Genomic DNA, 23,861 nt, shown 5'->3' with positions numbered 1-23,861 from the left:
ATGATTCAATGAACCCATCTTTTCCTGTCCATAACGTAAAGCATACATGTTTTATTTAATTTGGTACAAAGGGTTTGAAGTATTTTTTGTACACTGCATTTTATGTGCTGTTTCATTCAGTAGCTATCTCAGTGCTTAAAATAGCTGAAATATAGGTGTATCTATGTGTATCTACACATTTGGCTGGAGAGTGTGTTAATGAATTCACTGTGTACTTAGTTCTTTTTCCTTGTTCTACCATTTACTGTTCTATTATTTTGCAATACAAAAATCTGTTCTACTCTATTATGAGCACTATTTACATAACAGAACTCGATGGAGAGGAAATTACATCGAGTGTTCATTCACATCTATGCCCTGGGGAACACACTACACATTGGTACCCTGACTGTCACAGGAAAATAAATGTCATATCGAGAAAATATATTATTGTAGTATTAGCAGTAATAATGATAGTAGTAGCTACCATTTGTGAGTGCTACTAAGTATCAGGGGCTTTACAATGTGTTTTTAAGTGTTATGTGTAACACGCAAATAATGCTGTGAATTGTCAGCCTCACTTTAAAGATACTCTTTAGTCTCAGTGACATCAAACATACTCTCCTGGGACACTCCACTAAATCACTGGAGGAAGTAGGGTATGAGCTGGGTCTGAATGTCCAGTACTTGACCCTTAGGTCCAGTTTAACTAGCTTTTTTTTTTTTTTAAGATGGAGTCTCATTCTGTCACCCAGGATAGAGTGCAATGGTGCAATCTTGGCTCACTGCAACCTCTAACTCCCTGGTTTAAGCGATTCTCCTGCCTCAGCCTCCCAAGTAGCTGGGATTACACGCACACGCCACCATACCCAGCTAATTTTTGTATTTTTAGTAGAGATGGGGTTTCTCCATTTGGCCAGGCTGGTCTCGATCTCCTGACCTCGTGTGCACCCACCTTGGCCTCCCAGAGTGCTGGGATTACAGACATGAGCCACCACACCCAGTCAACTAGCTTTTTTGTAACTAGTCATCTTCTACAGTTGAGACCATATCTCCTGTGGTTCTAAGAAGGCCAAAGTCAGTCTGAGTCTTTTCATTCCCTTGAAGACTTTTAAAGGCCTTGATCTAAAACCGCAAAGATATCATAAAGTGTGTGCATCCAAGTTCATGCATTCCACAGTCTAGTTGAGAGGAGACTCAGTGTTTAAGGAAAATAAATGTGATACAATAAACAAGAGAAATTTTCTTGAGCTTACTAGATGATGAAACTAAAGGAGGAAATATACTATCTGAGGTGAAATAAAGAGATAATTATAATAATAGTTATATAATATTTATATAATAGTTATATAATACAGTCATATAATAATTATAATAATATAATAAAGAATTATAATAATAGCAGATATTATTGAGTGCTATAATAAAGACTTCTTATATATTAGCTCATTTTCTGTTAAATAGCTGGATGAGGTCGGTTCAGTTATTGCCTCCGTTTTACAGACAGCAAAACTAAGGTGCAGTGAGCTGAAGAAACTTTTCTGTGACCCACAACTAGTAAGCGGCAGAGAGATGGAGGACACAGACAGAAATCTTTAGCAAATAGGCCGCTGGAAGCTTTCCAGCCACCAGCAGTGCCCCCTGCAAACACCCGCCCTCCACAGGAGAGCACCGTACTGCCCCCAGATCTTGGCTGGAAAACAAATCCACTCACTTCCTCAACAAACACCCGGCAAACCTCAATGAACCATAAATATGGCATGAAAATGTAGTTTTTCCCTTTGTGCTCACTCTAAATGTATTTTTTAAAAGAAAATGTATTGCACTTACTGTATCAGAAAAACATTTCTTGGTAGGTACAGTAGAGATTTAGGCTCAGCTCAAGTAATTGGTACTGTTTCATAAACCGGAATTCTTGGAACAATTTAATGGAGCGATAAAACGTTTGTTTCCAAAGCGGGTGAGACTTGGCACAGGCAGGCCGTTCTACAGGGAGCTGAGGTGGAAGATCAGCCGGGTCCTGGTTGCCATAGAGACCCTGGATGCCTTTATCTCATTGCTCCGGCGACTGCTGCTCTCCTGCTGGTGGTCCAGCTCCATACCTCCTTCCTCTTGCGCACCAGGACCCCTTATTTCAGAAAAGTACTTTACAAAATTTTTCTGAGACTATATTGTCTCCAAAACATAGTTTAAAATGCACAATGAGAGTTTTCTATCTAGATAACTCTTAATGAATCCTTAGACAGTTATCAATTCTTTGTAAAGAATTTATTCTTTGCTTGTTTTTTAAAAAAACATTGCCTGCTTACCTATGCAGATTTGCCTAAACTAAGGAAATTCTTAATCTCCTAGTTTTAATTTCAGCCTATGGTTAAATTGGGAAAATTTCATGAATTTGGGACTTATAGATCTGAAACACCAAGGCACTCAAACAGCAAGAGAATAACCTGATTAATCTACTTGTAATAAAAGACAGGAAGATGTTAAAGAAAAATCTGGCTGAGCACTGTGGCTCATGCCTGTAATCCCATCACTTTGGGAGGCCAAGGCGGATGAGTCACTTGAGCCCAGGAGTTTGAGATCAGCCTGGGATACATAGCAAAACCCCGTCTCTACAAAAAACACAAAAATTAGCCGGGCATGGTAGCGCAGCCTATAGTCCCCACTCCTCAAGAGGCTGAAGTAGGAGGATCATGGTGCCTGGGAGGCAGAGGCTGCAGTGAGCTAAGACTGAGCCACTGCACTCCAGCCTGGGAGACAGAGCAAGACCCTGTTTCAAAAAAAGAAAAAGAAAAGAAAAAGAAACACCTTAGCCAAATTAAATTTAACGGAGTAATTGAGCAAAGAACAATTCACAAATCAGGCAGCCTCCTAAGCCAGAGCCGGCAGAGAGAGACTAGAGCAAAGCCACGTGGTGGAAGATTTACAGGCAGCCAAAGGAAAGCGATGTCCAGAAAACCGAAGCGAGGAACAGAAACAGTCTCGTTGGTTATATACCTTGTCCAGAAAACCGAAGTGAGGAACACAAACAGCCGTGTTGGTGACAGCTTGGCATCTGCCTTATTTGAACACGGTTTGAACAATTGCCCCACTTTGATCAGCCGAAACTATGTGATTGGCACAGGAGTGGTTTACAGTTTGCTTACACCTCCATTTAGGTTACGGTTCACTAAGCACAGAGAAATCTTTAGGCTGAACTTAAAATATGTAAGGAGTTGATTTAACAATATACTGTTAGAAGCAAAATATTTTGTCTTTTAAATAGCAACTATCTGTATAGATAAAGTAAAATAATGAAGGTGGTATAAAAATTCACCTTAAAAGCATAACTCAGAGGGGGCCAGATATGGTGGCTCATGCCTGTAATCCCAATAGTTTAGGAGGCCAAGGTGGATGGATCACTTGAGGCCAGGAGTTCAAAACCAGCCTGGGTAACATGGTGAAACCTGTCTCTACTAAAAATACAAAAATTATTCCAGGCGTGGTGGCACGTGACCGTAGTCCCAGCTGCTCAGGAGGCCGAGGCATAAGAATTGCTTGAACCCAGGAGGCAGAACTTGCAGTGAGCCAAGATTGTGCCACAGCATTCCAGCCTGGGTAACACAGCAAGACTCAAAAAGAAAAAAAAGTATAAGTCAGATGGTTCACAGGAAAATCAAGGAGATGTTTTCTTCTCTCTCAAGCTAGCATAAATTATCTTAAGGCAGTGACACCACAGGTGAAGACCTATTTACCAGATTCCTTTAAAAATTGTATTTCAGAATCACAGAGAAACTGGAAGCTCACAATATGGAGAACTGATGTTTTCAAATTTTCTTCACAAGATGAGGAAAAGGAAAAACGTAGTCTAACTGCTTTCAAATAGTGTTTTGAATACTGTAGGGATAAAAGGAACTTTCCTTCCACCTCTGGAAGTTTTGAGAATTTGAGTCTAGAAAACAAACATGAACAGGAGAAAAGGCATGCAAACAGACTGATGCCGAAGCATGCAGAGTCACACAAAGCAGGAAGCTCGGAGAAGGGCCAGGTGCTCGGAACTGAAGTGTGCTCTTCCTAGAGGAGAGGGACGTGGCAAATGTTGGTACTTTTAGAGGAAGAGGAAACGATTTTTAGGGGAAATGAAGGGTCCTGAAGAACAGGCAATAGCCTCGTAACTGTAGCAGGTTCATCACCCAATGCAGGTCAGCTAGCCAAGATACCAAGTTGCAACAGAGAAAGAGGTTTGATCATAGTGTCACTGAAGAAGGACATGGAAGGAAACCTAAATCCCTCTCCCCGAGGAGTTTGGGACTAGGGTTTTTAAGTGTTGGAGTGGGCAGAAGTGTGGAGATGATTAACTGGTTGAAGAGTGTCGGGTGAAGTCATAGGACAGAGAGATGAAGATGCTGTGTTCCATGCTGACCCCATGCTGCCGTGGGGGTCTTCACACTGGTTGCTGGAATTCAGGGTCTGAAAACATCTTAATGATCCTTAAACAAAAGCCTTATGATTTGAATGTCAGAGATCCTGTCTGTAGGAACAATAAGAATATAAATGGTCAGTATCTGCTGCTGTGTGACTTTTGGCCACAAGGAAGTGGGACAAAGCACAGCCTGATTAATGCTTAATTATCACTATATCTATGTCCAGAACCTGGCACGCAATGCTGTGAGGGCAGTTTCAGCCTGGGGTAAAGTTCGTCTGGGTCCTCTTCGATCAGCCAAAACACCTTGAATGGCACAAGAGTAGGTTACAGTCCTTTTACACTTCCATTTATGTTACGGTTCACTATATACAGAGAAATCTTTAGGCTGAACTTAAAATATGTAAGAAGTTGATTTATATAGATATCTATATATAACAAAAGCCATATTGGGAAGGCTGATCTTCACCATGTGTTATCATCTGTATTTCATTCTGAATCCTAAACCAGCAAGTCTGGGCACACTGCTAAAGTGCAGAAAAGTTTCAGGATCTTTAACTGAGCTGGTGTGGTGTCAACTCTCGTGTTCCTTCCTGGGAGTTAATCTTCTCTGCTGAGACTGCATTCCTTCTGGAAACTTCAGAGAAAGTCTCTACCTGTGCTTCAGGGGAAGCAGAGGGGCAAGAGACAGGGGAATGGGAGAAGGTCAGAGATACCTTGCTTCTGAGGCTGCCTCTTTAGTTCAAAGTACCCGGCATGTCAAAGTGCCATGTTTTGGGGTATCATTTTCCTGAGCCCCAACAATACGCTAATCAGAGTGACTGGAGATTATATTAAATTGTATAATCTCTATATCTTTAAGAATAAGATATCTTGACACTTACCCAAACTGTGTAACTAATATTTCCTAGAGTTAATTGTTTTAAAAATTCACACATTCCCAAAAAATAAGAAAACACTTAAAGAACTAAGAAAAACACAGAAAGCAATATAAAATTACCTTTCTCCACAAATACGTTAAGATGGCGATATGTGAGGCAAAGGGAAAATAATTCAGCTTCTTCTGGAGACTGATGGTGCAAGGCTCTTTGAATTGGGACACTTGGAAGGGGAGCTCCAAGACAGGCTCTTGCAGACCTCAGTTGGATTCCACTGGGATGTGACCTTGGTTAGATTCCACTGGGAAGTGACCTCATTAGATTCCACTGGGAAGTGACCTCGGTTAGATTCCACTGGGATGTGACCTCAGATCCACTGGGATGTGACCTCGGTTAGATTCCACTGGGATGTGACCTCAGATCCACTGGGATGTGACCTCAGTTAGATTCCACCAGGATGTGACCTCGGTTAGATTCCACTGGGAAGTGACCTCGGCTAGATTCCACTGGGATGTGACTTCAGATTCCACCGGGATGTGACTTCAGATTCCACCGGGATATGACCTTTGTTAGATTCCACCGGGATGTGACCTCGGTTAGATTCCACTGGGATGTGACCTGGGTTAGATTCCACTGGGATGTGACCTCGGCTAGATTCCACTGGGATGTGACCTGGGTTAGATTCCACTGGGAAGTGACCTCGGTTCGATTCCACTGGGAAGTGACCTCGGCTAGAATCCACTGGGATGTGGCCTCAGATCCATTGGAGTATGACCTTGGTTAGATTCCACTGGGAAGTGACCTTGGCTAGATTCCACTGGGATGTGACCTCGGTTAGATTCCACTGGGATGTGACCTTAGATCCATTGGGATGTGACCTCGGTTAGATTCCACTGGGATGTGACCTCAGTTAGATTCCACTGGGATGTGACCTCAGATCCATTGGGATGTGACCTCGGTTAGATTCCACTGGGATGTGACCTCGGCTAGAATCCACTGGGAAGTGACCTCGGCTAGAATCCACTGGGATGTGACCTCAGATCCATTGTAATGTGACCTTGGTTAGAATCCACTGGGAAGTGACCTTGGCTAGAATCCACTGGGATGTACAGCAGCCAACTCTCCAAGTACCAAGTCACAATTTTGTAACTCATTGATTTTGCTGACTTCGGTACAGCCAATGCTTCCATTCACGTAGCCTTAATTCCAAACCAGAACAATTTAAATTCTGGGAATTTCCAGAGGGGATCAAAGCCCTTGGTCCTTGAAGGGTTCGCTGAGAAGTCACTGACATGAGGCAGGCAGGCTGACAGGAGAAAAGGCATACAGATGTTCTTACCATGTACACACAGGAGCCCTCAGAATGACAACCCAACACCCCCCCCCCCCCCCCCCCCCCCCCCCCCCCCCCCCCCCCCCCCCCCCCCCCCCCCCCCCCCCCCCCCCCCCCCCCCCCCCCGCCACAGTGAGGTCCAGAGGCTTCTATACCATCTTGAGGTTGCAGAGAGAACATGGGCTCAGAGGATGGCGGAAAACACGTTTTGGTAGCGGGACAGGTTATGGGAGGGAGAAAGAAAGAGGCTTGGCTAGCAAAGGGGCCTCATTATATACAGGAAACTTCTGGCAGGTAGGAGTCTCAGAGAGGAGAGATGGTAAATGTTTCCTTTCAGTCCTTTAAAGGGGTCAGACTCAGTCCATCTTTCCAGGGTCTGGACAAAGGAAGTGCTGGTTGCATTAAGACAGATTCTCCACAGAGCTACAGACGCAATTTCCCCAACAGAAGACAGCTTTCCAGAGCCACTTCAGATTATGTAAAAGAAATATAGCTTGGAGTAAAATATTTTTATTTCCTTTAGTAACAAACAGAGTAACTGAAACTTTAAGTGGAGGTATGTTTTCTAAATTTCTAAAGGGGTAATGTAAAAGGAAATGCATGTTAATAGCTGTGATTTATTGCATACCTACTTCCTCTGTGTAATATGAGATTCTATTTTAATATATTATTTGAAATTCTTACAATAACTTTGGGAGCTAATAGCATCCCCATTTCACAGAAGAAAAATGCATCTTAGCAAAATTTTCCCCAGGTGACAGCTAAAGACGAAAGATCCAGGATTCAAATCAGCCCATTAGCTCCCAAATCCTTTGTTACTGGGCTGGGCGCGGTGACTCGTGCCTACAATCCTAGCACTTTGGGAGGCCGAGGCAGGCAGATCCTTGAGTTCAGGAGTTCAAGACCAGCCTGGGCAACATGATTAAACCCCATCTCTAAAAGAAAAATAAATAAATAATAAAGCCTTTGTTCTTAACTACAGACCACCTCCCATCAGACACATCATGCTCATCCACCAGAGATAATTCACAATTTCCCTTCTCACTGCAAACTCTGATAATTACTTATTTTACAGGGTTGATACAAGTAATTTTAAAGAATGTGTATCACTTTATTCCAGAATTTTGTAAAACGAATTGTAAACAATTTTTCGTTTGTAAAACAAAGTTTGTCATCTAATTTCAGGCCACACACAATTGTGTACCTTCCTCTCCCAAAATGATTCTCAAGCCCTTACTTTTAGAAACCTTGGTGGCTTCCATTGCATTCCTTTTCAGTTCAACAAATGTGCTTGAATGCTATCCGCAAGGCAAGGAAAAAGCTGGAAAGATGAGTTAGACTATAAGAAGCATTGTGATCTTTGTGTCTAACAGAAACAATTGATAGACTATAAATATCAACAGTTTTGCTTGCTGGAATACAGTACAGGAGACTTTCAACATGGCCTTTCCCTCCAGGCCACACACAGCGAGAGATTAATGAGGAGGGAATGAAACAAAGTCAGAAGTGAGGAAGAAAGAAGGCAGGCGGGGGGCGGGAAATCCGAAAGGCCACTTCCAGCACAGCAGGAAATCTGTGCACAGGACATTCTCAAATATTTGTGGAAATGGAAAAATAAGGGATTCTAACAAAAAAAGGAAAACAGCTGATCAAATTTAACAATGTGGAAATAGCAGCTGAAGTTAATTAAAATAACAGAAAAAAACAAAATTCTATTCTGGATCATTTTTAAAACTAGTTTCAATAATAGTTTTTAGCTTTGCCCGATAATAGACTGTTCACAAATCAGCACTCATTTGCCTTGATGTTCTGCAACATAGAATTTTGTAGTTGAAGGGAGATGGACCGTTTGCTGCCGTGCCTTATACAAAGCTCTAGGAATTGGCTCCTTGACATACAAGGGACAGTTTTTTGTGTGTACTTTCAATGACAAATGTTTGTTGACTGCTTAAGGAAAAATAATCCTGAGTATGTCAGTGAGGAAAGTGTTTATCTATTCTAGTATAAGACTGCAATTAGTCTCCATCAACCACTAAACAAAAGTACTCTAAAAGTCACACCTGATAGGCACTAAACAGAAAGAATAATGAGAGCAAAGGTGTATTGAGCACGTACTGTGTGCCGTGTGTGGCATATTTACATGAATTGTTGTAATTGGTCCTTACAGGGACTCAACCTGTGAACACACACTTTGCAGATGAGAATAGATTAAGTTACTTATCCAATGTCACCAGCTAGTAGTAAATGCTAAACCAGGATTTGGCCTCAGGCAGTCTGACTCCAGAGTATGCTTTTAATGACCATGTTATTTTGTCACTCAAGGTCTGCTAGTTGTTATATTTTCCTTTGCTGCAGTTAAACAGATTCCTTTTTCTCCTCCAGCAATAATATAAAGGCAATTGTATGAGAAGCTATGAACAAGAGTTTTGCTAGAACAACCACAGCCACAAATATAGAAATTTTCAAATTATAATTTTGATCACAATCAGAATTTTGAATAAAGAAAATAAAACACAGCATTCCTTTAAAAAAAATTGTTAAATTCTTTCTTCTCTCCCATTACCTAGTGCTTATCATTCAGAACAGTCAACAGTCAGGGGAACGTAATGCTTTCTTCTTTGGAGAGTGCAATATCCTATAATCCAATTAGGCTGAACTGATTGAAATGCCATTTGTGGAGCCCAGGTGTTTCCAGGAGCTTGCTAGAGCTGTGGAGCATCCTTCAAAACCATGCAAAAGAGAAAAGAAGTGGCCACGTGAGAGTCCATTAGTGAACTCCAGAGCACTTGTGAGCCGTATACACACAAGGCCAGTGTCTAGATCAGAGGATCTCTGTGCAGTTCCCGAGCCTACACCATCAGTGTCATCTGAGAACTTGTTAGAAATGCAGATTCTGAGGCCTTACCTCAGACCTTGAGTCAGAGCCCCTGGGGGTGGGGCCTAGCAATCTGCATTTTAACAAGGACTTCCAGTGATTCTGATGTCCACAAAGGCTTGGAAATCACTGTTCAAGCCGCTGCAACTCAAACGTATGAGTGTAATGTGCAGTTGTTTTGTTTCCCGTACCTCTCTACAGTGCTAAGCAATATAACCAGTTTATAAGCATTACTCGTGTATCTTCCCGCAGTTTTTGCCCATGATGAAATTAAAAGGAAAAAAAAACTCTGCGTGCGTTGAAAGGAACGCTGATCTTTGTGTTATAATCTGTATTTCATTCTCAATCCTAAACCAGTATATCTGAGCACAGAGTTAAGCTGCAGAAAAGTTTCAGGATTTTAACTGCATACCAGTTGCAGTTTGAAAACTGCCTCTGTTTACCTGCAGTACGTGCTGATATTTGATGGCATTTACCTTCTATTTCCTTGGGCAAAAGAAATGGTTTCAGAATGTGACGTAGATAACACTCGTCTAAATGATAATCTAAGGCCTTCCTCAAAGTGTGGAAAAGAGCACTTCCCTAAACAGTAATTGTACTATGAAAATAAAATTTCATTTACACAGTAAGATTCTAATTGTACTTGTTGTTTTAAGTGGCAAAGAGAATCTGAACTGTAAGCTCAGAGGCCGGAGAGGTCTGCTAGGTCAGGCTTCACAGGAAAGTCAGGTCGTAGCTCACTGTGAGAAGTGCCTGCTAAGAAAAGGACATGCCTTGGGACAAAAATATTGTGTTTTCACTTTCTTCCACTGCCAGTCATGGCTCATTCATAACATTATATAAATGCACAAAGCTTCCTTCTTTTTTTATTAATTTATTTTTTACTGACAAATTATAATCGTGTATATTTATCATGTAAAACATGCTGTTTTGTAATATATACACTTTGTAAAATGGCTCAGTAGACCTAATTGACATGCATTAGCTCACATACTCATTTTTACAATGAGAATACTTAAAATCTACTCACTTACTGAGTTTCAAAAATGTAATACACTGCTATTAATGATACTTACTCATCATAATGTGCCATAGATCTCTTGAACTTTTTCCTCCTATCTAACTGAAATTTTATATTCTTTGACCAACATCTCCCAAACCCCTCTACCCTCACCTCCAGCCCCTGGTAACCACCATTCGACTCTGCTTCTATGAGTTCAACTTTTTTAGATTCCATATGTAAGTGAGATCATATGCTACTTGTCTTTCTGTGATTGGCATATTTCATTTAACATCCTGCCCTCTAAGTTCACTCATGTTGTCACTCATCATGTCATGATGAGTTTTTCTTTCTTGTATAAGGCTAAATAGTATTCCATTATGTATATGTATGACATTTTCCTTATCCTTCCTTCCACTGATGGGCTGATTCTGTATCTTGGCTATTGTGAATAATGCTGCAATGAACATGGGAATGAAAATATTGCTTAGACTTACTGATTTCACTTCTTTTGGGTGTTGTATTAGTCTGTTTTCATGCTGTTGATAAAGACATATCGGAGACTGGGTAATTTACAAAAGAAAGAGGTTTAATAGACTTACAGTTCTACCTGGCTGGGGAGGCCTCACAGTCATGGTGGAAGGCAAGGAGGAGCAAGTCATGTCTTACATGGATGGCAGCAGGCAAAGAAAGAGCTTGTGCAGGGAAACTCCTTCTTATAATGCCATCAGATCTCACAAGACTTATTCACTCTCATGAGAACAGCAGGGAAAGACCTGCCCCCATGATTCAGTTACCTTTCACCAGGTCCCTCCCACAACATGTGGGAATTCAAGATGAGCTTTGGGTGTGGACACAGCCAAACTGTGTCAGACATACACCCAGTAGCGGAATTTCTGGATCATGTTGTAGCTCTACTTTTAGTTTATTGAGAACCCTCATCCTGTTTTCCATAATGGTTATACTAATTTGTATTCCCACCAACATTTTATGAGGGTTTCTTTCTCTCCACATCCTCTCCAACACTTATCTTTCATCTTTTCAATAACAGACATTCTAACAGGTGTGAGGTGATATAACACTGTGGTTTTAGTTTGCATTTCCCTATTATTAATAATATTGAACTTTTTTTCATATATCTATTTGCTATTTGTATGTCTTCTTTTGAGAAATATGCATTCAGGTCCTTTGTCCATTTTTTGATCAGTTGTTTTCTTGCTATTGAGCTGTTTAAGTTCCTTATATATTTCAGATGTTAACCCCTTATGGTATGTTAGATATATGGTTAGCAACTATTTTCTGCTATTCTGAGGGTTGTCTCTTTATCATCTTGATTGTTTCCTTTACTGTGCAGAAGTTTTTGAGTTTTCTGTAATTCCACTTGCCTATTTTGCTTTTGTTTCCTGTGTTTATAGTGTCATATTTTAAAAATTCTTTTCCCAGACCAGTGTTCTGTAGCATTTCCCCAATGCTTTTTCCAGTAGTTTCATAGTTTCAGGTCTTACATCTAAGTCTTTAATCCATTTTGAGTTGATTTTTGTATATAATGTGAGAAAAGGGTCTAATTTCATTATTTTGCATGTAGATATCCAGTTTTCCGAAAATCATTGATTGAAGACACTATTCTTTCTCCATTGTGTATTCTTGGAACCTTTGTAGAAAAACAATTAACTGTAAATGCATGGGTTTACTTCTGGCTCTCTATTCTGTTCCGTTGGTCTGTATGTCTGTTTTTGTACCATTTTGATCACTGTACCATTTTGATCACTATAGCTTTGTAACATGTTATCATTTTGATCACTATAGCTTTGTAACTTGTTTTGAAGGCAGGTAGTGTGATCCCTCCAATTTTGTTCTTTCTGCTCAAGATTGCTTTGGCTATTGAAGATCTCTTGTGAGTCTGTACAAAATTTTTTTTTTTCTACTTCTGTGGAGAACGTCATGGGAATTTTGATAAGAATTGGGCTGAATCTACAGATTGCTTTAGGGAGTGTTTGGGAAGTTTAACAATACTAGTTCGTTCAATTTATGATCATGGGATATTTTTTCATTTATTTGCATTTTCTTCAGTTTGTCAGAAAGTCTGCTTCTTACCATGTGTCCACACTTGAAATTTTTGTTTGTTTGTTTTATTAATGAAGGAACCCATAGGAAGATAATAGAGTGGGTTGCAAAAGCAAAGCACTAAGGAGCAGCGCTTACATAGCCAGCTTGGAAAGAAATGCCAGAATGAGTTTGCCTAGTTAGATACAAGACTGGCTAACTTTCTGCAAGACAGTAGGATGTCACTGTTGGAGTTAATGTCTCTGGTAGGGTACAGCATCCTAACAACCTAATCCTAAAAGGCTGTGAACCATCTTCCCCTTTATATTTGCTTATATTTGTTCATCAGATATATTGTGGCCCAAAAGTTTCAGATCAGCATTGTAGCTGAGTGAATGGTGGCCAGATATAGCAAAATACTTGATTAAATTAGAGGTCTTGAGAGAAGGAGGCTTTCCTGAAGTCTGTGGGTGGCCCTAAATGCAACCACATGTACCTGTAAGAGTAAGGCAGACAGAGTTTTGAGAGAGAAGAGGAGGCAGCATGGAGGGCGGCAGCCATAAGCCAAAGAATGCCTGAAGTGACCAGGAATGGGAGAGGACGGGTGCAGAATCCCCCTCAGCCTTCAGAGGAGTGTGGCCCTGCTAACGCCTTGATTTTTAGAATTCTAGTCTCCAGAACTTTGAGAGAGGAAACATCTGTCTTTTCAAGTCAACCAGTTTGTGGTAATTTGTTATTTGTTACACCAGCCATAAGAAACTGATACAAGGATCAGAAGACAGAAAATTCTCTCCCATGACATGAAGAAAGCCCACAGTCTCAGTTTGCCTTTTTCAAAGTTGGGCATACATTTTTCTATCATAAGTTCTTTGATTTTGCAATGAGTATGAATTTGCTGCCACAACTCTGGAGCACAAGAAATGTCCTGTTACTTTTATTTACTGATTTTAAATCTGGCCCTAAGACCCCACTGGCCAGGATGATGTGATAGTTGGTCTCACTTTCATATTTCAGGTCACCTTCCCTGTAACAGGTGTCTGGGTTAGGAGGAGGTACTAGTAGCTTTCACGTAGCCTAGAAAGGGAGGCTTCTTGTTCGTGGTGACCCATGAGCCTGGGCCCCCCAACAGTGAGGTGCAGATACTCCTGCGAGCCCAGAGGTGCCCCACCACCCCTCCCTGTTCCCTCTTCTGACTGCACGCACCCGTGTAGGTGCCTCCCTGTGCTGTCTGTGGGCCTTGCTTGTTGGTAGGCAGCCCCCCCGGGCATTCAGCTGCTGTTCCCCACTTCTGAAGTCCAAGCGGTAGGACTTTGCTAACACAGACCTCTGCCACTCCAGATCCAGATCCAGGACAAAAAAACAAGACCCCTCTCAGGCTCCTATAAGTTCCCCTTAGCCTCCTGGATTGACCAGAGAACCTTGACTGAAAACAGCTTCTGGGGTTGAGGAGAGAAAATATCTTTAATTCATTTACTCATCTCTTCACTGACAGCATATTTTTAACAACTATTTATCGACTACTCATAGAGCACCTAGTGTCTGCTGGGAGATACTGAGTATTCCCAACAGAGGAAGAAACATAAATTAATGTTTTAATAAATAAACATTCCACATTTATTAAAGTAACCCCCCCCAACACTGTTATTTACAGTCACAATTACGTCATTATTGCTTGCAACCACAGTATTCATAGAGCTTCCAGGCTGACTCTTCACCCATGCAGTGGACCCCCGGGGGCAGCTTTTCTGTGTTTTCTGTCTCCCTAACATGGCCTGGGAAAGGCAGTGCAGGGCAGTGGTAATGAGCATGGCCAGGTGAGCTCAGCCTCCCGGGAGGAGCAGTGCAGGGCAATGGTGATGAGCATGGCCTTGAAGCACCAGACCTGTCACTTACTAGCTGTGTAACTTTGGGCAAGGGGATTAAGTTCTCTGTATCTCAACATCATCATCTTGAAATGGAGTTGATGATACCTACCTCATGAAGTTGCTGAAAGAGTGAAATACATTACAGTGTCTAAAGTACTGAGAGCGGTGTCTGGCAGTACTGTCGTGTCATGAGAGAAGAGGAGGTCTCCTCAGGACCAACAGTGGTAGAAAAACGAATGGAGAGCAGCTGAGCGATATGGAGGGCAAGTGCTGTGTGAAGACAGAAGTTTCGCTGTAGAACCGTGATTTTCAAACCCTGACTGCTTTTCAGAATTATCAGAGGAGCTTTTCAAACATCCAAAGGCCCAGGGTCCAGCCCCAGAGTTTCTTATTTAATAGGTTGCGGTGGGGTCCAGGCCTGTTCAGGTAATTCCCACGGAAGCCAGGGTTGAGCGTCGCTGCCACAGAGCTGTCTAACACACACACACCAAGAAGTCACTCACCCTACCCCGCGTCCACTCTATAACAAAAGAGGCCAGGGAAATTGACCCCAAGGCCCTCTCCCCCTCTTCCGCAAGGCTAGTTTGTCTCAGTGCGTCCCTCAACCTGAAGCCCGTGGGCATATGTGGGCGCTCCCCCCAGGTCAGGCCCTGTGCTGGGCGTCGGGAGTACAAAGGCTACCAGGCAAGGTTGCTGTCCCCATGGATCCCCCGTCGACCAGAGCGATAGACCAAAACCAAAAACACAGAAATAGAAACTGCAAGGTAAATTGTTGAGTGAAAAGCTAAAGAATGGCAAGCCTCTGAAGTTTCATATTGTTTGAAACACATTACTGTCCATGTTACCATACACAGCACTCTGGGTGTATAAATGTTTATGTGACTGCAGAAAGGTCTAGTGGTCCACCTCTTATTTTCTGTGACTGATTTTTTTCAAAATAAGTATTTTTGTGAAATTAAAAATAACCTTTTTTAAATTACAGCAGACTCTTGGGGAAAGGTCTTCTGAAAATACCTGCATTTAGCCAAGTTAAGATATGTATGCATTACGTTGCCTATTAATTGTGGCAAAGCAGTTGGCCTTATCAGACATGATTTTGATATCTAAGTGATTCATTATTATTTAATAGAGAGCAGGATCCTAAGAAATGAGCCATAAGACAATGCCAGCAGAGGGAAAGCAGAGGAAGAGAATTCTGCACAAGGACCTGCTGTGCACATACGGAGAAAGGCCTGGAAACCACTTTCACTTCTGCAGCTTTCATGCTTTTACCTGGAGGCTGATCTTCCTCGCAAGCTGAAAGCTTGAATATCAATTCCTAAAGCTAGACTTCTGATGGAGATTGCCCATCCTAGCTGCGTATCAGAATCATTTGGAGAGGTTTACTGAAATGTCAAGGCCTGGAATAGAGACCAGTTAAAATAAGAGCTTTGGGAGATGAGGCATGAGGAGTGGTTTTAATGTGTCCAGGGCTGAGACCCACTGTGGGAAGGATCACGCATGCATGTTCACACATATTTATGGATGTCATCTCAGCTTAGGCAGCACCATGCCTGCACAGTACTCCAAAATGTCATCAACCACAGATGATTCTTAAAGGCGAGGGAAGTGAAATGTGAACAGTACCTGTCTGTTTGTGTAGTGTCATGTGATTCCAACACACCATGTGTATGCTTGATTCCAGGCTCGACTCACCAAAGAGCATCGCTGGGGAAGCGCACTACTCTCTAGAAACCACTCCTTAGAAGAAGAATTTGAAAGGGCGAAAGCAGCGGTGGAGGTAACTTTTCTTAAAATTCGTTTTTTCTGTTTCATGCTTCTGAGAATTGCATTCAAAAATCAAACTTCGGCAAGGTAGAAATGAAATGGGTCTTCCATTATAGGCATGAAATAGCTATGATTATGATTGTCAGAATGAGACAGACATTTGGTACAGAATCTGGTACAATCAATGTACTAGAGAACATTTGATTTCCCACCAGAGATGACAAATATATTTGACCTCTTACGCCAATTTGGCAATAGATGAGCAGAGACTGTCGGGAGTCAATCCGGCGATCGATTAGCAATAACTGTCAGAAGTCTCGGGCCAGAAAGAACTCTGAGTCTTGTCTAGGTTCTGTGGTGAAGCAGTGCTATGGATTTGCTGGGCCTCTGTGAGGCCACGGTTCATGCCTCATATTTTTCTGTCGCTAGCATCTAGCACAGTGTCTGAAACAGAAGATCTTGCTGCCCATAGTAGGTATCTTTTCCTAAGTCGGTGAGAAATGGGCATGGCTGGAATATTCTAACTAATGGATAGTTCACCTAGACTTGAGCCAATTGTTTTATAAGAATGTCCAAAACATTGTTGATAATTCAAATGAATACCTGATTGGAACATTGATTTCTATATTTAGCCTTCTAATAAGAAGGACCAAGAAAGAAAAGGGAAGAGGGAGGAAGGAAGGGAGAAAAGAAGAAAGGGAAGTTAAAAAAAAAAAAAAAAAAAAACCTAAACAAACAGAAAGCAGCTTTTGCTGTTTTTTTAATCCATTTCCTTCCTGGGTAGACTCAAAAAGAGTGAGTCACAGATGCTATCTCTGCGACTCATCAAAGCTTTGCTAGATTGCTGTTTGGGAGTGGAGCTTTTCACTGAACTTACTTAGGAACTTGTTGGAACCTCCATTTCTATTACAGATATGAAATCTTGAAAATCGAAAGCATTTCTAGAATATGCTTCATTTATGTAATTTGTCTTCCTAGAATTTGGATGAAATGATTACACTAAAAGGGTGTCTTTCAGTCCCTCTATACTTGAAGTGCAATAAAATTTGCGGTTTCATATTAAAAGGATTCTTTCTATTCTGAAAGACTTCCAGCTGCAATTTCAGATTATTATTCAGAAAGCCAATAAAAGAACACTTTTATCTCACCACAATACTTTCTACCCAAATTCCTTCCTTTTAGCTTTTTTTAATAAAGAAAAAAGCTAATGAATATTTAGTGTCCTTGAATGTGATCAGCTGATGTATTTCGTTGAGACCAGCTGAGTTCAATCAAATTGTTCAAATGCATGGAGCCTGTAGCTCAATTTACTGTAAATGTTGGTTTTCCAAAATTAAGAGCTAATTTAAATTTTATATTTTGAACTCCTACTGTGCGTACCACACTGAAATACCACTAAAAAGATTATTTTAAACCCATGGAATCTTGGGTAAGTAAAGACATTTATCAGGTCTCATTTGTAATGAGAAAGATAATGAATTCACATTCAAAAGACTTAATTGCACAGTAACAGATCAACAAGATAAAAATATCAAGATATATGTATTCACCAATAATTTAATCTTCACTTTGGTGGAGACCTTAGAAGTCGTTTATCCCCCACACAAACCAAAAGAGTTTTCTATGAAAACACTTCACAAATTATTACCCTGTTTCTACTTGAACACTTCCAATTAGGGGCAACTCACTGTTTTTCGAGAAAACTCACTTCCATTTTGGACAGTACTAATCATCAAAAAGTTCTTTCTTTTTTTCTATTTTTTATTTTTTTTGAGACGGAATCTCGGTCTGTCGCCCAGACTGGAGTGCAGTGGTGTGCCTCCTGAGTTCACACGATTCTCCTGCCTCAGCCTCCCGAATAGCTGGGACTACAGGCATGCACCCCCGTGCCCAGCTAATTTTTTGTATTTTAGTAGAGATGGGGTTTCACCATATTGGCCAGGATGGTCTTGATTTCCAGACCTCGTAACCCACCCCTCGCCCCCAGCCTCTCAAACTTGCTAGGATGACAGCCGTGAGCCACCCTCCCAGCCAAAAAGCCCTTTCTTGTATTTTGCTGAAATTGGCCTGCTGCCAACTTGCAGTTTTGCTCAGTCTTGGTTTTGCCCGCTCTGGAGCAAGTCAGAATTAGGCTTTTCTCTTCATGTTCCTCTCACCCCAACAGGCCACATCTCTTGGCTTCTCCTTGTCTGTGCTGGGAACTGAGTTGTTATTTCAACTTGTCACTAATATTATGTAACAACCTACATCTCATTAACCAGTGCAGGCCTCAGTTTCTGTGCCTCTATGGTCCTTTCCTGTTACAAAATCCTAGAAGGCTATAAGTTACTTCAGGCAGTTATTCATCCAGCAAACCACACTGGCTGCTTACATGCACTGCCTGCTGATCCGGGTTCTACAGGTAAAGAAATGATTCGGCGTGACTGAGCAGTCTAACAATAGCGTGTCCACGGGGCCAGTCTGGACACGCCCCTTGTTCACTCTACATTACTGTCACATCACCTGTTAGGTGAGGGGCCTGGATTCCCAATATACTGAAACTCCATGAGTTTATGTCTTCAGATAAAAAGAATGGTAAGTACAGAATTCCCAGCAAATCAGAAAACAATGAGCAAAGTTGCTTAACTAGAAGCCTGGCGCGGAGAAGCCTCTCTGAGGAATGAAGGGAGGTGGTGCACACCGCAGGTGTGAACAGGTGCGGAGAAGAACGTGTGTGAATGCATGAGGAGGGAGGAGATAAAGTGTTTCCATTCAGCTGATGGTAAATCATGCCTTTGAAACTGCACACATATGTGGATTATTTACTTCCAGACATTATTCTTATCCAAGGTATTATCTAAATTCATGGTAGAAGACATAATAATATGCCTCAAAAGAGTCTTGGAAATATGTATGCCCATCGACTCAGTCACTTTGCAGAATTTGTCCTGGAGAAGTAACATGAAAGTTGCAATCTTTTATCTGTAGAATTTCATTAAATAGTGAAAATTTGGAAAAAGCCAAAGTGTCCCATAACAGAGTTTGTCCGAATTATATCCTTATAGCACAATACTATGTCATGATTAAAAATGCCTAGTGATAGTTGGAATAGTAGTTTATGCATGGAAAGTTTTACAGTGTAATCCCCACTTTGTAAAATAATAACATAATAGCTGACGTGCAGTAGGATGTACTATGTAAACCCTAAACCAGGAGCATTCCATGGCTTATCTAGCCGTCACAGCAGTCCCATGAAGAAAGTAAGATTACTTCCCCACTTTGCAGATGAGAAAACTGAGGCTTAAGACATGGCAGACAGTTATGTAGCATTTTATAAGCAATTAAGATAGACTGAAAGTCAACTAGCAAATTTCAAAACAGGTTTAGCCAGTGGCAAAGCAACGATTCCCACCCAGACTCCAGAGTTTGTATTCTGAACCACTGCATCGTGTGAACATAGAGACAGTTTGTCTTAGTGCATTCGAGCTGCCATAACAAGATAACCTGAGATGTGGTAATTTATAAGTAACAGAAGTGTATTGCTCACAGTCTGGAGGCTGGAAAGTTCAAGATAAAGTTGCCAACAGATTTGGTGTCTGCTGAGGGCTGGTTCCTCATAATGGCAGTGTCCATCTTGCTGTGTCCTCGCACGGCAGAGGGCAAGAGAGGCTAACACACCCCCCAGGCCTCTTGTGTAAAGGCGCCAGCCCCATTCATGACAGCCCCACCTCCCAAAGGCCGTCCCTCTTAATACCATCACCTTTGGAGTTAGCTTTCAACACAGGAATTTGAGGGCGCGCGTGCAGGCCATAGCAGATTCTGTACCCAAATGTTAACAGTGGTTATTCTGGGGTGGCTGGATTTGGAATGGGTTTTTTCTTCTTCTGTTGGCTTATTTGTATTTTCCAAATGTTCTGTCATAAAGATGTATTCTGTTGGTAATCAAGGGGAAAGTGGTAAGTTAGAGACTCTACAGTGGGATATGAGATTCTTAAAAGAACTGAAAGTGTCTTCTTCTTTATTTCAAGACAAGTAAAGAATGGTGCTGCAGATTGCCTTCATCAGAGGCAATTTTAAATGCTAGGAAGCTCCAGATGAAAATCATGCCTGGAGCGAGTTGAATTGTTCCAAAATCTCTGCCTTATGATTTTATGTCATCTGATTCCAGTGTTCTTCCTATTTCACATCCTGTTCCATTTTTCGTCATCGTCCTGCCTCACCATCGGCCCCTGGCCACCTCTCCGCCCTTTCTCCTGCTTCTCAGTCCCGGTACTGAGCTCCAGGCGTTTTGGCTCCTGCCTTTGTCTCTGTTCCTCTCCCACACCCGAGTTCACTGCCCACCGTCCCTACCTTCTCTTCTGTCTCTGAGGAGTGCTCTTCCCCCAGGGGCAGGTTCCTTCGTGCCATTCAAACTTTAGCTGGATTGCCAATGCCTCAGAAAAGCTGCACCTGACCACTCAGCTGCCATCACACCACCTGGGCCTTGGTTTTTCATCCTAGCATTTATCACTGGGTCCTTTGTTTGTTTTTATTTATTTATCTGTCTATGATCTGTCTTTCTACTTTAAAAATTCAGCCTCCAGGAGAAAAGGGGCCTTGTCTCTTATTTACCACTGTACCCCAGTATCTAGAACAATGTCTGGTACCTACGAAGAATCAATAAGTATTTGTGGAATGAATGGATGGATGGATGAAGCGAATGAAATCTGTGTATTAATGAATGTTAATCACTTTGTATGGGTCACGCTTTTTTCCATCTATCTATTGTATGTGAAGTTCCGTATAATCTTCCAGCATAACGGTGTCTCCATTTTAATAGCCGACAGAAACAGTTCTGCCTGGAGCACGCAGATTTCTGCCTGGGACTGGGCTGCAGTGTCCTCTGTAAGTGGCTTGATCTCAATGTCAGTCAGTGACACATTTATAAGAATGCAGGCTCTAACCAATCTTGCCAATAACCTCGGGCCTATTTTGTATTTTACATGGTATGAACTCATTTTCACTTAAACTACGTAATACCTGGAAATGTGCAAATTGACCAATTTTTGAGCTGAAATGCCCTAAAATACATTGTCCACTCTTGGAGAAAAGACAACTAAAACCATGTAAAAGTGTGTTATTTGTAGTGAATGACCTGGGAACCTGTTGATGACAAAGACTGTCATTCCCCCAGCTTGCGCTGAACTCTTAGTTCTAGCAAAGCCTCATATGAGAGAGGCTCTTTCCCTGCATAGCTTAACATCGTTCTGAAAAATTAAGTCGGGTGTGGTGGTTCATGCCTGTCATCCTAGCCCTTTGGTAGGTCAGGTTTCACCATGTTGCCCAGGCTGGTCTCACACTCCTGGACAGGCAGATTTCTTGAGCCCAGGAGTGTGAGACCAGCCTGGACAACATGGTGAAACCTCATCTCTACAGAAAGATAGAAAAATTAGCCAGGCATGGTAGCACATTCCTATCATCCCAGGTGCTCAGGAGGCTGAGGTGGGAGGATCGCCTGAGCCCAGGTTGTAGAGGCTATAGTGAACCCTGATCATGCCACTGTATTCCAGCCTGAGTGACAGAATGAGACATTATCTCCAAAGAAGAAGAAGAAGAGAAAAGAAAAATTATCTCTGCCTACAGTATTGTAATTTTAGGATAAAGCGATAGATACTCCTGTTCTGGGCTTAAAAAATAAAATGCATCTTCCCTGAACAAAGGAGAGAGGAGCTTCCTCTATGCTTCCTCCTGGATTTTCCTTACAGCCAGCAGCTTAAATGCACTGTCCGCTCCACGGGGTCTGTAGGAAGGACGCACAGGGAGACACCAGAGCGAGAAGCTGCGAAGGAGCTCCCAGAGCTCAGCGAGGCCCAAAGCTGCCTCCTAAGAGTGGAGACTCCTGGAGAGAACTATGCTGCATCTGCAGCGGAGAGAGAAGGTCACGTAAGAAGTCAGCACACCTGCAAACACAAGCCAAAAATACCTCCTTCGTCACGGTTCACACGAAGGCAGAGAGCCAGCCAGCATCTGGTATCGTGTTTCGCTAGTTAGTCTCCCTAAGTGCTGCAGCCTTTAGAATACGCTGGATTTAGCAACGCATGCATCAGACGTGCTTAAGCTCCTTCTGTGGACCAGGCACTGTGCTGGGTGCTAGTAATGGAAAATTGAATGGGACCAGCTCTGCCCTTAAGGACTAATTAAGGTGAAGAATCACAGATAAATACAAACCAGGTGCTCACGCAAATATAGCTTATCATGGGATACAGTTATTACGGGTTTCACGTCCATCTCCCACACCAGACTGTGACCTCCTTTATTCACCCTTCTTTGTGTTCCCAGCACCTATCATGGAGCCTGCTGCAAATTTTTTCTGGATAAATGAACAAATTAACAGTTTATTATTTTAATGCATCAATTTCATCTCAACATCAGTTGCTTGTGATACACGACTAACTTACTGACCGCCTAACAAAGGATGAACTCTTCCCCCAGATTCAAAATCAAGTTCCGCTTAGTTCCAATATTATTATGATGCTTGCCTTATGCCTTTTAAGCAGTGTTTTCACGGCTTGACTCTTACCCTGAGGAAGTATTCTTATGAGCAATTGTTTTAAAGAATAATGAAATACGTAAATGAGGAAAAATGAGGATGTGTGGACAAAGGAGGGTACAGCTCAGTCCTCAGTGGCAGGAACAGGAAGCATGTCCTTACATCCTTCCGGCAGATTAACCGAGACTGTTAAGTTCTACTGAGACCTTTAAATTCTGGAGCTCTGAGCTCTCCTCGTCCCCCAGTTCTCTTTTCTTTAGCTTTACATGAAACGTTACTTGTGAAAGTTTAACATGTCCACAAATTATCTGATACTCCCTCCAAACTGTGGGAGATTAATTCTCTTCCTCTTGAGTGTGGGCTGGACTTGGCGACTCACTTCTCACAAATAGAACAAAGTGGAAGTCACGGTGTGTGACTTTTAAGATGGGTCATTGTGTGTACTGTGCCTCCTCCCTGCTCTTTCCCTCAATCACTTGCTCTGGGGTAAACCCAGCTTCCACATCATGCAGACCCTTGGCAGCGCATGTGGTGAAGAACCAAGGCCTTGTATCGACAGCTAGTGAGGAACAGGTCTCCTGGCCTTACCACGGGTGGGAGCCATCTTGTGAACGGATTCTCTAGACCTGCCCTGGGAGGACTGCGGGCCCAGCTGGAAGCTTAATTCCACCTTCATAAGAGACCCCAAGTCAGAGCCATCCAGCTAGGTGAGTCCCTAATTCCTGACCCTCAGAAACAGTGTGAGAGAGTAAATGTGTGTTGTCTGAAGTTGCTATGTGTAGGGTGATTTGCTGAGCAGCCGTCGACAACGACTCACAGTCCCGGCCTCATCCGTTCCACTACTGTCTTCCTCATCTCCACTCTCAGCACCTTTTAGCACTCCCAGAATTGGAAGATTACCCTTGTAGCACAGAAGCAAAGTATTCATTCATTCTGGATGGGACTTTTTCAACTGTTCCCCCTCTTCTAGCTAGTTCTAAGCTTGTCCTCTCTGATCCCCAAAGGAAAATAAATGAAGACCTTTTTCGTGACAGTCCATTGTCCTGAGGGGACATTCAGCCCTTCACCAAGGATCTGGGGAGGACCCTTTGCCTTTGCTCCTGCAAAGCTCCTGGACCTGCTTCATGACAATCTTCATTGAAAGCAGCATTCCATTGATATGTCCTATTGCAGAGGACACAACCTTCCATTGATATGTCCTATCGCAGAGG

General features: G+C 42.2%; 1 protein-coding gene across 9 annotated transcripts in view; it reads left to right on the top strand.

The window, feature by feature from the left end:
• Positions 1 to 23,861, top strand: part of PEX5L (peroxisomal biogenesis factor 5 like) — a 248,705-nt gene that overhangs the window by 159,449 nt on the left and 65,395 nt on the right. For all 9 annotated transcript variants that reach the window (XM_017506316.2, XM_017506319.1, XM_017506323.2 and 6 more), the window contains one exon: positions 16,060 to 16,155. In XM_017506316.2, the coding sequence (XP_017361805.1) occupies positions 16,060 to 16,155 (96 nt within the window). The remainder of the gene's footprint in view (positions 1 to 16,059; positions 16,156 to 23,861) is intronic.

Source organism: Cebus imitator, unplaced genomic scaffold, assembly GCF_001604975.1.
Source record: "Cebus imitator isolate Cc_AM_T3 unplaced genomic scaffold, Cebus_imitator-1.0 Scaffold353, whole genome shotgun sequence".
NCBI classification, from domain to species: Eukaryota; Metazoa; Chordata; class Mammalia; order Primates; family Cebidae; genus Cebus; species Cebus imitator.
This window is presented reverse-complemented; position numbering and strand designations above follow the sequence as displayed.